General features: G+C 43.6%; 1 protein-coding gene across 1 annotated transcript in view; it reads right to left on the minus strand.

Moving 5' to 3' along the window:
* TRPM3 (transient receptor potential cation channel subfamily M member 3) overlaps positions 1-13,310 on the minus strand; it is a gene marked incomplete at its 5' end in the record, with an annotated part of 281,767 nt that overhangs the window by 69,272 nt on the left and 199,185 nt on the right. The window contains 2 exons of the mRNA XM_090275220.1: positions 4,475-4,603; positions 12,971-13,111. Of these exons, the coding sequence (XP_090131346.1) occupies positions 4,475-4,603; positions 12,971-13,111 (270 nt within the window). The remainder of the gene's footprint in view (positions 1-4,474; positions 4,604-12,970; positions 13,112-13,310) is intronic.

The raw sequence follows: 13,310 nt of genomic DNA on the forward strand, positions 1-13,310 counted from the left end.
AAATATTTCAGAGGCAAATATAAGTAATATGTTTGATATTTCAGACTGCCTTACAATTCTAAGACACAAATTAGGGTTTGCCTATAAAATTATTGATTCCTAATACCCTGTAAATCTCTGAAATCCTCCTCCATCTCAGTAAACAGCACCACGGATTGAGTTACTCAGACCACTGACTTGGGAGGGCTTCTTTGTCCTTCTCTTTCACACCCAGATCCTCTGCACCAACATGTCCTATCACCTTTTTCTAAATACAACCTAATCCAACCACTTCTCACCAACTCCACTGCTGCCACTCTATTCTAAGCCCCATCACATCTCCCAGACGATGGCAATGGCCTTCTAACTGGTATCCCTACTGCCATTGTTGCCTGCCCTGCCCCCATCCATTCTCTGAGCAGCACCCACAATCCTTAAAACTTAAGCGACGCTCTGAGGGGTGAATACATAGTTGTATGTGTAGGCGAAAACTCATCAAGCTGTACCTGTTATGAGTTGTTCATTTCTTTACAAGTAAATTATAACTCAATTTTAAAAAGAGAGTGACTTGAGAGATCTGTGAACAAGAACAACAAAAACCAAAGCTAATCATGGTAATTGAATGTGCCGATCTTCTGATGGCTTTCATTACAAATAGAGAAAGATCCAAACTTCTTATCATGGCCTCACTGGATGTCCCACCATATTCTCTCCACTCCCCACCCTGAAGCCATGGTGGTCTGCTCGTAAACATGGCAAGTCCATCCTATGCTCAGGACATTTGCATTTGTTCCTTTTGTTAGGCTTTTTTCTCTCTCTCAGGTTTTTACATGTTTGGCTTCTCCTCTTACTCAAGGTCTCTATTTACATTTCTCCTTCTTAGGAAGACCCCCCCCCCCTTGGGTACCCCACCTGCAGATGTCTCCATAGCCCAAGTCACTGTCTAATATATAACCCTGTTTTATTTTTTGAAGGTTTTTATCACTATATGAAATTAACTTCTGTATGCTTGCATAGTATTTGTGCGTCTATGTCTCCATCTATTTATCGACATATCTGTTTCTGTATCTCTCTATCTATCATCTCTCCCCACTAGACTACAAATTCTGAGGGCAGACCCTGTGTTCCCCAGGCTTGTTACATACTCAATAAATATTTGTTGACTGATTGTTATATAGACACCTGACAGCAATTCTCTAGTCTTTTTAACTGTTGGATGGGGCTTTGACTTACCTTAATCTATAGGGGCCTTTTTGCTCACACAGACTCTATGAAATGCACAGTTACAAAGCGGGAGTGGCCACCCAGCAGGTACTGCAGCCTGTCCCTGGATGTGAGGAGCCAGGGGAGCCAGCCTGCTGAGGCTATGCAGCAGGGCTCCTTGCACGGATCATTTGCATTTATCCCTGAGACTTCCATCTCTTTGAGCTGTGCCCCGCCCCTTTCTCAACTCAGGATCTCTCAAAGGAGAGAGAAAAGACTGGGGACAGTTCTAATCTGCAGCTATGTATTTGAAGTGGCATATCACGCTTTAGGCTTTCTTTGGCCTGAAATAATAAGGAAGGGAGGTCTTAGTAAGTCAGGACTAAGGCTTGGCAGGCTAAGCAAGATACCAGGAGATGCTTGGTAGCCTCATTCCTAAACCAGGGCTTCTTAACCCTTAGCATGCATGAGACTCGCCTGGAGGGCCAGTAAGCCACAGATGGCTGGGCCCCACCCCTGGAGTTTCTGCTTCAGCTCGCCCGGTGTAGGCTAGAGGATTTACATTTCTAACGAATTCCCAGGTCAAGCTGGTGACCACCGGGTGAGAACCACTGCCGCATCCAATCCGTCAGGAACGCCTGCAGCTGCTGTGGTCCTGATGGCTTCTCACCCTGCCCCCCACCCCACCCCCAACTCCATGCCAACGAGGCAAAATTCTGTGTGCACACGTGTGACCCCTTACCCACGCTTTCCTAAAACACGGAGGTTTAACGTATAATTTTTTCAATAGTGAAATATGCTTGTGAAATCGCAACATCAAAAAAGAGTTGAAGCTGGAGTGAAAAGTCGAGCCCCCGCCCTCCAGCCTTTCCACTTCTCACGCTAGCTCTGGGCACCTCTTAGGGCCCCCGGGGCTCTGACGAGCACCCCAGTTTGCAACCCACTGTGTGAGTGCAAAGTGCGGCCTAGAGAGGGGCCAATCAGGTTTAAGACCCAGTTTCCCTTTCTGGCTGCGGGATACAGAAAAAGAGCTCAAACCCCGAATCTTCTTTCCTGTACCAGCAAAGCGGGGGTGCGATAAGAGCCGCACCACTTCCCACACAGCGGCGTGGGGAGGAGGGCCCACGCGAGGGAACGTGTACCCACGCACGCTGTAAACAGGCCCGTGCTATTAAGGGATCGCCGCGGCTTGTTTGGGTGACTACACGTGGAAGTATGTGGTTCTGGGAATGGGAGGGCAGCTGTGAAATCACAAAATCCCTCCTTGGAAGCATACACACTTCTCCATGTTTCCAGGATCTTGCGTCTGAGCGCTTGAGGGCCTGCGCGCTAAGAGGAGGCACGCAGGTGGGACCCCTGGGGTCTCCACCCGCCTCGGCAGTGGGGCATTTCTTTAATGGGTTCAGGGCCATGCGGTGGGGGTGAGAGGGCTGCCTCACCAGGCCGCAGAGGAAAAGGTCAGACGCTCAAGTGGCCAGCCCTTCCTCCTCGCAGCTTCCTCAGAAGCAGGGACTCTTCCGCTGACTCCCTGCTGACCCCAGGCTCCAAGTCCTCTCTGCTATTACATGCTACCTCAGGAGAAATGGATACGCAGGCCCTGAGGTTCCTGGCAGCCCGCCTGCTTGGCAGCCTCTTCCAGAACAGTCTGTGGAGTACAGACTGCTCCCTGTCTTCTTCCAGTCTAGTCCCTGGAGAGATTCCAATCTCTCTGCTCAAGTCTTTCCCTCTTCTGCTTATCGTGGGGACAGAGTATGCATCTGGGCATTAAATCACCAGAGAACGAGCTGACACTTCGCAGCAACAGAGGCCTCTGCGGGAGCACGCCTCAGTTTTCAGAGAGGTGCATAGAGACTAAAGCACATTTATGATGTTTTCAGTTTACAAGTGGGGAACCCACAAACTGCTCAGGAAGTAGAAGGCACTATCAACTGGTTAGAGCAAGGGAAGAAGGCAAGGCATCTTTTTCGTTTTTAAATAAATCTAGTTCCTTATGAAATGGGAGTAGTATACCCGCAACCAAATTCTCAGGATGGGGGTGTGCTGGTTAGAGTTTAAATATCTCCAGAGCGGTTTAAAAACCCAAGAGAAAGGGCTTGAAATATATAGACAGAGTGTGGCAGAAGTAGGTTTACAGTTGTTTGTATGGAAAATAATACAATATGAATAAATGACAATACAAAAATAAAGTATGTGCTTTGCATACAAAGATGTCTAATAGATACTGCATCTTTTTAAAGGAGAACATTCGAGAGCTAAAACCTAAGATAGTAAGGGCTTTTTAACCTGTTTCAGTAATGAAGACAACGGTGAATTTGTGGATTTGTAGGAATCCTTTTTTGTGTGTGCGGAGTCCAATATATTTTCCCACTCACTGCAGTAGAGAGAGTAGGATTGTTCAGGAGCTCTAGAGGGTGCAGTAGACTTGACAGGGAGCAATTCTTCAGGCCTTTGCTGCAGACTACTGTAGTGTCAGGGGAAAATGCAGAGGAATCATCATACCGCACAAGCTGCCTTCCCTACAAGGCTTGGGAATGGGAGTTTGAGGAGTGCATTCAGCAGGGTTGCAGAGCCCTCTGGCGGACGGTTGCTTGACTACACTCATTTTAGTGGCTCTGAATCTGATGGCCTCTGAGGCTAGCTCTCACTTCAAGTGTCATGTCGGGGTGGTGTTAGGATGGCTTTTACTCGATGCGGGGCGGAGGGAGAGGGGAGGGACCCACACCCTCAACCTGAAGGATGGGAAATATGCTCAATTCATCCCACGGATGCCCAGGGCCAGTGGAAAGGCTGGTGTCCCGCCTATGCATAATACATATTGAGAGGGAATAAACCAGGCAATGAATGAAAGCATAGCTCCTCTTAGAGTCGCTGAAATGCACTCGGAGAATCTTAGATACTGGTGGACCCTGTCCGAAGAGACCCAGAGTGAGGGGTGTGCAAAGGGAGTTATGAGTGGAAAAAATTAAAGTCATGTTTCTAGGGATGAGTAAAAAGTTGTAAACAGTGTTTTATAAACAACTTGAAGGTTTCTTGAGACAAGAGCTGTGTTAGCAGAAAATAGACTAAACCCTAAGCGCTCATGGAGTGAGGACCCTGTACCACACACTGTGAAGCCTCTCTGGGTTTGGCAGCAGCCCTTAAGGCCAAGGCCGTATTTCTGCAGTAGCATTAGAGAACATTTTCACTAATGATTTGAATCAACGTGGATCTCGAGCGTCCCCCCCTCCCCTCTCTGCACAAATGTAACTAGCCACTGTCCTCCCCCTCAGTTCTCTTTTATGAAAGTGGTTACCTCTCTCATTTTTTCTATCCCCAGGGTGAAAATGTAGGAAATGACGATCCATTCCTGGGTGGAAGGCCAGCGCTCCATCTTCACTAATACGATATAGTTGAAGAGCATCAGGTATCCGATGTACGCCAGCTGTAAGGAAACACAATACAGGGCTCTGGCTGCAAAGACCTGGGAGGCCTGCCCTTGGGCAAGGCCACCGCGTGGCAGGACAAAAACAAGGTCAGCAAGCAGGACTTGGAACTCAAGACGAAACGAACTCCCAAGCTCTAAACTAGCAAAACGATATAAAAAGGCTGTCATGTTTGAAATAATGTGATAGGCAATCTCCCTTTTGACTTTTATATTTGTCTCTAGGTCCCAGCACTTTTTTTGTACCTATGTGTCATGATGCATCAGTTTGTTTTGAAATTATCCAGTCTCTCATGTCTTCCTGGCTAAAGAGGGAACCTCTTCTCCCAGAGGCTGCTCTTGCTCGTACATGAGCCTCAGGTTCTTGAACTAGGGCAACACAGAGGATTTTTGCCTAATGAATGCCAGGTGAATTACATGTCAGTAAGAAAGAAAAGAAGATACTTGCTATACTAGTAAATTGGTCAAACCAACATAAAAATAGCCTGGACCTTATCTAGAAGCCCCACTTTAATTCTCTTCTGAGTTAATGTCTTTTTCTCCCTCCTACCTTAATATGCTTGGCCTGACAGTGCCCTGGCAAGGTTTCCCTGTGTTCCATTGCACCATCTTCTTGCCCTATTCATGTTGGAATATTCATTCCTGGTTTCTGCTTCTTTGAAACACAACGAGAGAAAACAAAGTAATGTATAGAAAGAAATGGCTGACTGTGTAGCTTGGAGTGGGGTTTAATCCTCATGAAACTCTAGCACCATAGGTTGAACCCATTGGGACTAGCTGAATCGCTCTCTGGGTGTCTCTTGAAAGTTCAGGTTTCAAGTTTGGTGACTGTCGCTGGAGGATTCAGTTATGTCTAAGGTGGGTGGGGTGCAGGAGGGCTGGTGAGGTTTTTGCATAAGCGGCCAAGGAGCCTCTAGAGGAAAAACTCACTTAGGGAAAATGGCATATAATTTAAACCTTTTAAACCTGCTTCAAGCTGAATAAGGCACTAGCTGGCTTTAGGGGCCTTGGATGCTCTAAGTAGGAACTAAGAATGAGTATTCAAATCTCCTGTGCTCTTCGGAGCCTGCATAGCAAATAAGATGCTGTGTGGGCAAAGTATGTAGACCTGTTGGTTCTGGAGACACACTGTAACTCTGGAGCCCTGGGGGCAGCTTAGAAGGTGGAGTAGGATGCACTGTGGCTGGGAGATACAAAGGAAAACCAGGGCCTACAGAACAGGAGAAATGCTGCTTTCTCTCCTAATGGAATCTCTTTCTTTCTTTCTTTCTTTCTTTCTTTCTTTCTTTCTTTCTTTCTTTCTTTCTTTCTTTCTTTCTTTCTTTCTTTCTTTCTTCTTTCTTTCTTTCTTTCTTTCTTTCTTTCTTTCTTTCTTTCTTTCTTTCTTTCTTTCTTTCTTTCTTTTTCCCTTCCTTCCTTCCTTCCTTCCTTCCTTCCTTCCTTCCTTCCTTCCTTCCTTCCTTCCTTCCTTCCTTCCTCTGTAAATGCATAGATTCTTAATGAGTCAAAGGTATTCCTGAGACCCTATTAGTTGACACATTTACAGCCACAGCCATATAATTTCTCATCTCTTGAAGGGTGAACATTTAGGTTGGTGTTCATGAGATCACACAGGGAAGCAGGACAGCAGTTATATAGATGCTGGAGGGCCCACAGGGCTCGTTCTCCACCTGAGAGGTTTGCTCCGGTATCCCCGTCCCCTTGGGGACTGTCATTTTAGTCCCTGCTTTAGTTCCTACCCCCCAATTCGGGATCATGAGCACATCATGAAAATCTCACCTGAAGAATCTCCTGTATCTGAAATCACATAGGGTGTTGTTTAAAATGAATTTGGTTCTTATGGTTCCTGTTCACCATTATACTCTGGCATCCACCCTATAGTCCCTTTGCATATGGTATTTTACAAAAGACAAAGAAAGGACTTTCGTGGTTAAAGTCTAAAATATACTCTCAGCCTCCTTCTGATCTGAAATCCTTCTCCCTTTCTGGTTGCTTCCTTCTCTTTGTTGGATCATATTCTATTGCTTCTAGGTGAAATGAATCTTGTTAACTGCTCTGTTTTTTATCATTTTAACCAGTTCAGTGTAAAACATCCCAAAGCATTATCCTCTCTTGTCACATGTAGGCCCAGTCTCTCTTTCTCTCTCTCTCTCTCTCTCTCTCTCTCTCTCTCTCTCTCTCACACACACACACACACACTCTTTCAGAACCTCTGCATTTTAGTACAGGCCTACAATTGAAGATATTGTGGGTTCAGTTCCAGACCACTGCAAGAAAGGCAGGATCACAATAAAGTGAGTCTTAATCTTTTTGCTGGGGGAGGGGTCTTGCCTCCAATTTTTAAAGGACACAGCATCTATGAAGCACAGTAGATCTAAGCATAGTAAAATGAGGTGCACCTGTAACTCCTCCAAACTGCCCCTCTCCTTTGAACACAGGTCTAGGGTATTTGATGAAAGGAACAGTGTTTGGTGGAAGGAATAGTGTTTGGTGAAAGGAACTTGGATTTAAATCCTATCTCAAGTACTTGCTGGCTGAATCATTTGGTGTATTCCACTGCACCTGCCTGGACCTCCAGTCTGTGAAAGGAAGATGATTGCTATTGACCTTATAGAGCTTTGGGAAGGATTGGGGTGTTGGTGAGGGGATACTTTTTTATCTCCTGACACTATAGAGGCCCATTGAGGGGTGGGTAACAATATTATTTGCCTTTTTTGTCAAGAAAGTTTTATTTCTCTTGTCTTCTCTTACCTTAGTCTGTGCTTCCTTTTGACTCCGTTAATGATTCCTACCTCTCCTTTTTTCTTTTAAAAATTGCCCTCATTATTGTTTTTGCTTCTTCCAGGATCATTCATGAACTCCTGCCTATTCTTTAAATCAGTTACTCTACAATGCTTTTCATCCCATAATCAAGTTATAATATAATATAAGATAATTTTGGGATGACTCTCAAAATATGGACTTTCACAAACAGGGCTTTAAATATGTTTAAGTGGCACCACAGAGGACTGGCTACTGTGTTGGAAGCAACCCGCTCAGCTGTAAATTACCTTAACATGATGTACTTCAATGGTATGTACGTGCATTTCACACACATGTATTCTGGGAGCTTTAACAAGCTGGGTGTTATTTAAGTCAATGGGAATCTTATAAGAATTTTTATTTTATATGCTTATATATTCTTTTTATAAATTTTCCATGAACCAAGATGCGTGCATCCTAAACTATGAAATGCAAGCAGCAAAGCCTACAGTTGCCTGTGGATCCCTGATGGGCCTGGGTCATTTCTTACCTCACTTTCCTACTGCCCCTACAGAGTGCAGGGGGCACATAGTGTTAGTAGAGGAAGGGGTCTGTCCCTGCTGACCAGAGCACATGCCCTCCCCTCTGGCCTGGTGCCACTTCACACCTTGAATTTGCATCCTCTCCATCTGGGGACTTGAAACCAGCTCTCATCACAAACAGAGCCTGGGAGCCAGTTGCATCCCTGCCTCCTTTCCTCCTGGAACAGAAGAGCATCCAAACGGCTCCTCTGGAAACTTGCTATGATATAGAAGTGAGGTTGTGTGCAAATGAACCTTAAGAGCATAGAAGAGGATACTTTGGCAAATCAGAGCGGAAAACACTCTTACAGGGAAGAGCAAAACCAAAGGCAAATGGCATCTTTAATCTAAAGCTGAATTTTATGGGAATTCATCTCTGGAAATTTAAAAGGTTGGCACTCGCCATCCCGTTATAACTCCTTGAGGGTGGGCTTTGCCAATACACAAACATGGATTTCTGAAAACCTTGTCAACGTCATCGAAACATGACTGGAGCATCCAGTCTGATGGGTTTCCTTAGGTCAATCCAGTTAGCCAGGTGGAAGGGAACCGAGACACACACCCTACTTCTCAGAGAGGCAGCTTCACCACCTGCCGCCTACAATTCAAGAACAGCGGTGTGTCCTAAGCTTCGTGGGCCACAGGACTCACCTGGGAAGCTTGTTAAACAGACAGCGTCTCAGGCTCCTTTCCCTAGATACCTGATTTAGTGGATCTGTGATGGGGCCAGGAATTTGCATTTCTAACAAAACCCCTTATCATTATGGAAGTTTGGGAGACACAGGCTAAAATCTCAGCCCTCTGTCTGGAGTAGTGGGTGTCAGCTCTGGTTGCTCATTACAACTGCCTGCAAGCTTTGAAATATCCTGATGCCCCGGCTGTGGCCCAGACCATTGAGGTCAGAATTTTGTCAGCATGTATCCAGGGCTGAGGACCATCGGCCAGGGCATTTGTGATTGGAAGTAGATCAAGAAAATAAAGAGAAATGCCTTGGAAGGATAAAAGAAGTTAGTAATCTTCATAAAGGTGATAGGTGCTTTTTCTACTGGGTTGTTTTATGCTCTCAATCAGGCACCTGCAAATGTTTTTTGTAAAGGGCCAGATAGTTTATTTTCAAGGCTTTGTTGGCCTGATGGGCTCCTATGCAATAAATTCACTCAACAGTGTAGCATAAAAGTAGCCAGGGTATAAGTTAGTGAGTGACTGGCTGTGTTCTAATAAAACTTTCATATAGTGTAAATTTCATATAATTTTTATGTGTCACAAAGTAATCTTCCTTTGATTTTATTTCAACTCTTTAAAAATGTAAGTCCATTTTTTAGCTCCCAGGCCATAACAACAGGCAGTGGCTGGATAGGGCCCATGGGTCCTAGTTTGCCAAACCCTATTCTAGGGGAGACACTTGGGGAAGCCCTAGTATAAGAGGAAGGACAGGCCAGAGTGTAAAATGCAGTACAAGTATTGTGTTGATTAAACTGGTAGATTGAAGTGTATATAAATATCTAGAACAGTGCCTCATAATAGGTGTTCAATAAATGATCTTTTATTATTGTTGAGTAGATGGATGATTAATACACTAACTATTGCTCTTCAATGGAGCTAACCTAGGAATAATCAGTTACATTTATATTGTGCTTTCAGGCATTGTTCTTAGTGCTTTACACATTTTAACACATTTAATCTTTACTAAATCTTATAAAGTAGGTACTCTTATCCCTATCTTAAGAAAATTGGGGACAAAGTACTAAAGTAACTTGCTTGAAGTTATGTTACTTTACTAAGAGACACAGACAGGATTTCTTCTCAGGCTGCCTGACTCCAAAGTCCATGTTTGTCACTACTAAATTGTTTTCTGCATGGTAAAAATCATATATACAGATGTGATAGCTCTATCTAAGACACAGAGGAAAACAAACACAGAGTGTGTCAAGATGAGGAGACAGAGAAGTATGGCCCAAAAGAGAGAATGGATAAAAGTTCCAGTGGGAGAACTAAGTGATGAGGAGATAGATAGCCAACCTAACAGATGTGGAATTCAAAACATTGGTGATAAAGATGCTCACAGGCTTGACAGATATGCTTGAGTATGGCAGATGCATAAGGGAAGAAGTGAAGGTTATGTTAAATGAAATAAAGGAAATCCACATAAAACCAGTGGTGAAGGGAGAGAAACCAAGGTTCAAATCAATGATTTGGAACATAAGGAAGAAAAAAACAGTCAACCAGTAAAGAATGAGGAAGCAAGAATTGAAAAAAACGAGAGGCTTAGAAACCTCAGGGACAACTTTAAACATACCAACATCCAAATCATAGGGGTGCCAGAAGGAGAAGAGGAAGAGCAAGAAATTGAAAGCTTTAGTGAAAAAATAATGGAGGAAAACTCCCAAAATTTGGCACAGGAAATAGACATACAAGTCCAGGAAGTACAGAGAGTCCCAAACAAGCTAGACTCAAGCAAGACCACACCAAGACACATCATCATTAAAATGCCAAAGGTGAAAGGTAAAGAGATAATCTTAAAAGCAGCAAGAGAAAAGCAGAGTTACCTACAAAGGGGTGCCCATAGACTGTTAGCTGATTTCTCAAAAGAAACTTTGCAGGCAAGAATGGACTGGCAAGAAGTATTCAGTGTGATGAAAAGCAAGGACCTACAACCAAGATTACTCTATCCAGCAAAGCTATAATTTAGAATGAAAGCGCAGATGAAGTGCTTCCCAGACAAGGTAAAGCGAAAGGAGTTCATCATCACCAAGCTATTATTATATAAAATGTCAAAGGGACTTACTTAAGGAAAAGAAGGTCAAGATTATGAACATTAAAATGACAACAAACTCACAACTATCAACAACTGAATCTAAAAAATAAAAACAAAATCCAATGAAGCAAACCAGAATAGGAACAGAATCATAGATATGGGTTATCAGCTGGAAGGGGAAAGGGGGAGAAATAGGGAAATGGTGCAGGGATTAAGAAGCATAATTGTTTCTTAGACAGGGGGAAGTTAAGAATAATATAGGAAAGGGAGAAGCCAAAGAACTTAAATGCACAACCCATGGACATGAACTAAGGGGGTGGGATTGCTAGAAGGAAGGGAGGTATTGGGCAGAGGGGAGCAAAGGGAAAAATATTGGGACTACTGTAACAATATAATCAATAAAATATACTTAAAAATCATATATAGCTATATGCAACATATGAATAGAAATAATTTTGCATGCCTCCATTATTCTTTTTTGAGGGAGAATTTTTTTTTATTGTTGACACTATTACAGATGTCTCCCATTTCCCCTCCTCTGCTCCCTTCCACCCACCCCCCACCCCCAGCCTTTACTACATTGTTGTGTGTGTCCATGGGCTATACCTATATGCATATCTGTTCTTTGGCTAATCTCTTCTAGTCCCCCTCACCCCTGTCTCATCTGGTATCTGTCAGTCTGTTCCATGAATCCATGCCTCTGGTTTTATTTTGTTAATTCATTAGATTCCACATATGAGTGAGACCATATGGTATTTGTGGTATTTGTCTTTCTCTGACTGGCTTATTTCGCTTAGCATTTTAATCTCCATGTCCATCCATGCTGTTGCAAAGGGTAAGAGTTTCCTCTTTTTAAAAGCTGTGTAGTATTCCATTGTGTAAATGTACCATATCTTTTTTATCCACTCATCTACTGATGAGCACCTGGGCTATTTTCAGATCTTGGCTATAGTAAATAATGCTGCTATGAACATAGAGGTGCAGATATTCTTCCTGACTGGTGTTTTGGGATTCTTAGGCTATATTCGCAGAAGTGGGATCACTGGGTCAAGTGAGGGAGAATTTTTTTTTAACATGAATACATTTAAGTTTTACTTCACTAAAAACATCTAATCTTTATATTTTGATAATATCTCATCCTCCCTCAAGACCATACTTTAAAGCAGTTTTCAACTGGTGGCAATTTTTCCCCACAAGGGGACATCTGGCAATGGCTGGAGATATTTTGATTGTCATAATTGGAGCATGAAGAGGGCTACTGGCATCTAGTGGACAGGGGTCAGGGATGCTGCTAAATGTGTTGCTGCAATGCACAGGACAGCCCTCCTTAATAAGTAATTACTCTGCCCAAAATGTCCACAATGCTGAGAAAGCCTTGTTGAAAGCCAGCATTCAGTGTTACATACAGGACCACACAAAAAGCACCTCATTTGGTCATTTGAGTCACCGTGGCCTCAGATTTTAATCCTGTTGCTGACTCCAGTGACCTGTATGTAGCTGGTTGTGAGAAAGGCCAAAGGGATAGATGTTGCATCCTTCATCTGGTGCAGTTTCACTGGGGCTGGAGAGAAGCAGAGATGGCCTGGACCACAGCTCCCCTTAAACTTCAAATGTCATTGAAAAGCAGAAGTAGAAACCCAACAGTAGAGCCATTTCTACCACACTGGGAAGCTATTTCAGGGACAATCTTTCACCTTGCGAGCCGAAAATGTTTGCAGGGTGTGCACACTGAACAATATTTGCCATTATTGTGTTTGCTTTGAGTAGTTTTTGCTGCTTTGTTTGCATGTTAACTATGTCAGGGCAAGAAAGGTTGTTTGATGACACTACCAGATTGGGAGAAATGACACACTAATGCTACCCATCTTTAGTGGTGTTACTGCTACCACGCTGCTCAGCTCATACCCACCAATATCCCCCCAAGCCCAGCACCAACATCTCACACAGGTAGCAGTGATCCAGAGCTCATCCATCCAGAACAGGGAAATGTTTTATAAAATGACATCTATTTTCCTGCTTACTCATCTCACCTCTATTTCTGTTAGTTCTCCCTTTGACTATTTCTTTTATTTTCTGTGAGGAGGTGAAATGTCGAGGCTATGGAAGCTACCTCACAAAACACACAAATCTTTCTAAGCTACTGGAAAAAGCAAGGTCACTGTAGAGCTTTTGTTTCTGCCTGTGTGGTCCTTATATTATGACTTGCAGAAAACACCACCCAGGTGTATGATAAATTGACACTGGCTCTTTGTGGCCATCCATATGAAGAAGAAAAGGGAAGATACTTACAGTGTAGAACCAGAACTTCACGATGGGCGCATTGTAGAATTCATAGATTTTTCTGCCCAAGGGGATTAACCGGTGCCTGCTCTGAACTTCTTCTTCATCCTTCTTCCTGGAAGATTCTCCATTGTTTCGTCCCAACATTGCCTACAGTGAAGAGAATTAATACCATCATAGCAGGGCTCTGGAGATCATGGGGTTCAATGTGTCCAGTTACAGAGGAGGAAAACATGCTCACGGAACCTTAATGCTTTGTCCAAAACTTCCAGAGGTTGATTTAGAGACTGTGCCTTCTCTAACTGTGCATTTGCATTATACATAGAATCTGTGTATCTTTGCCTGGGAT

Source organism: Furipterus horrens, unplaced genomic scaffold (assembly GCF_987537825.1).
Source record: "Furipterus horrens unplaced genomic scaffold, mFurHor1.1.pri manual_scaffold_4, whole genome shotgun sequence".
NCBI lineage: Eukaryota > Metazoa > Chordata > Mammalia > Chiroptera > Furipteridae > Furipterus > Furipterus horrens.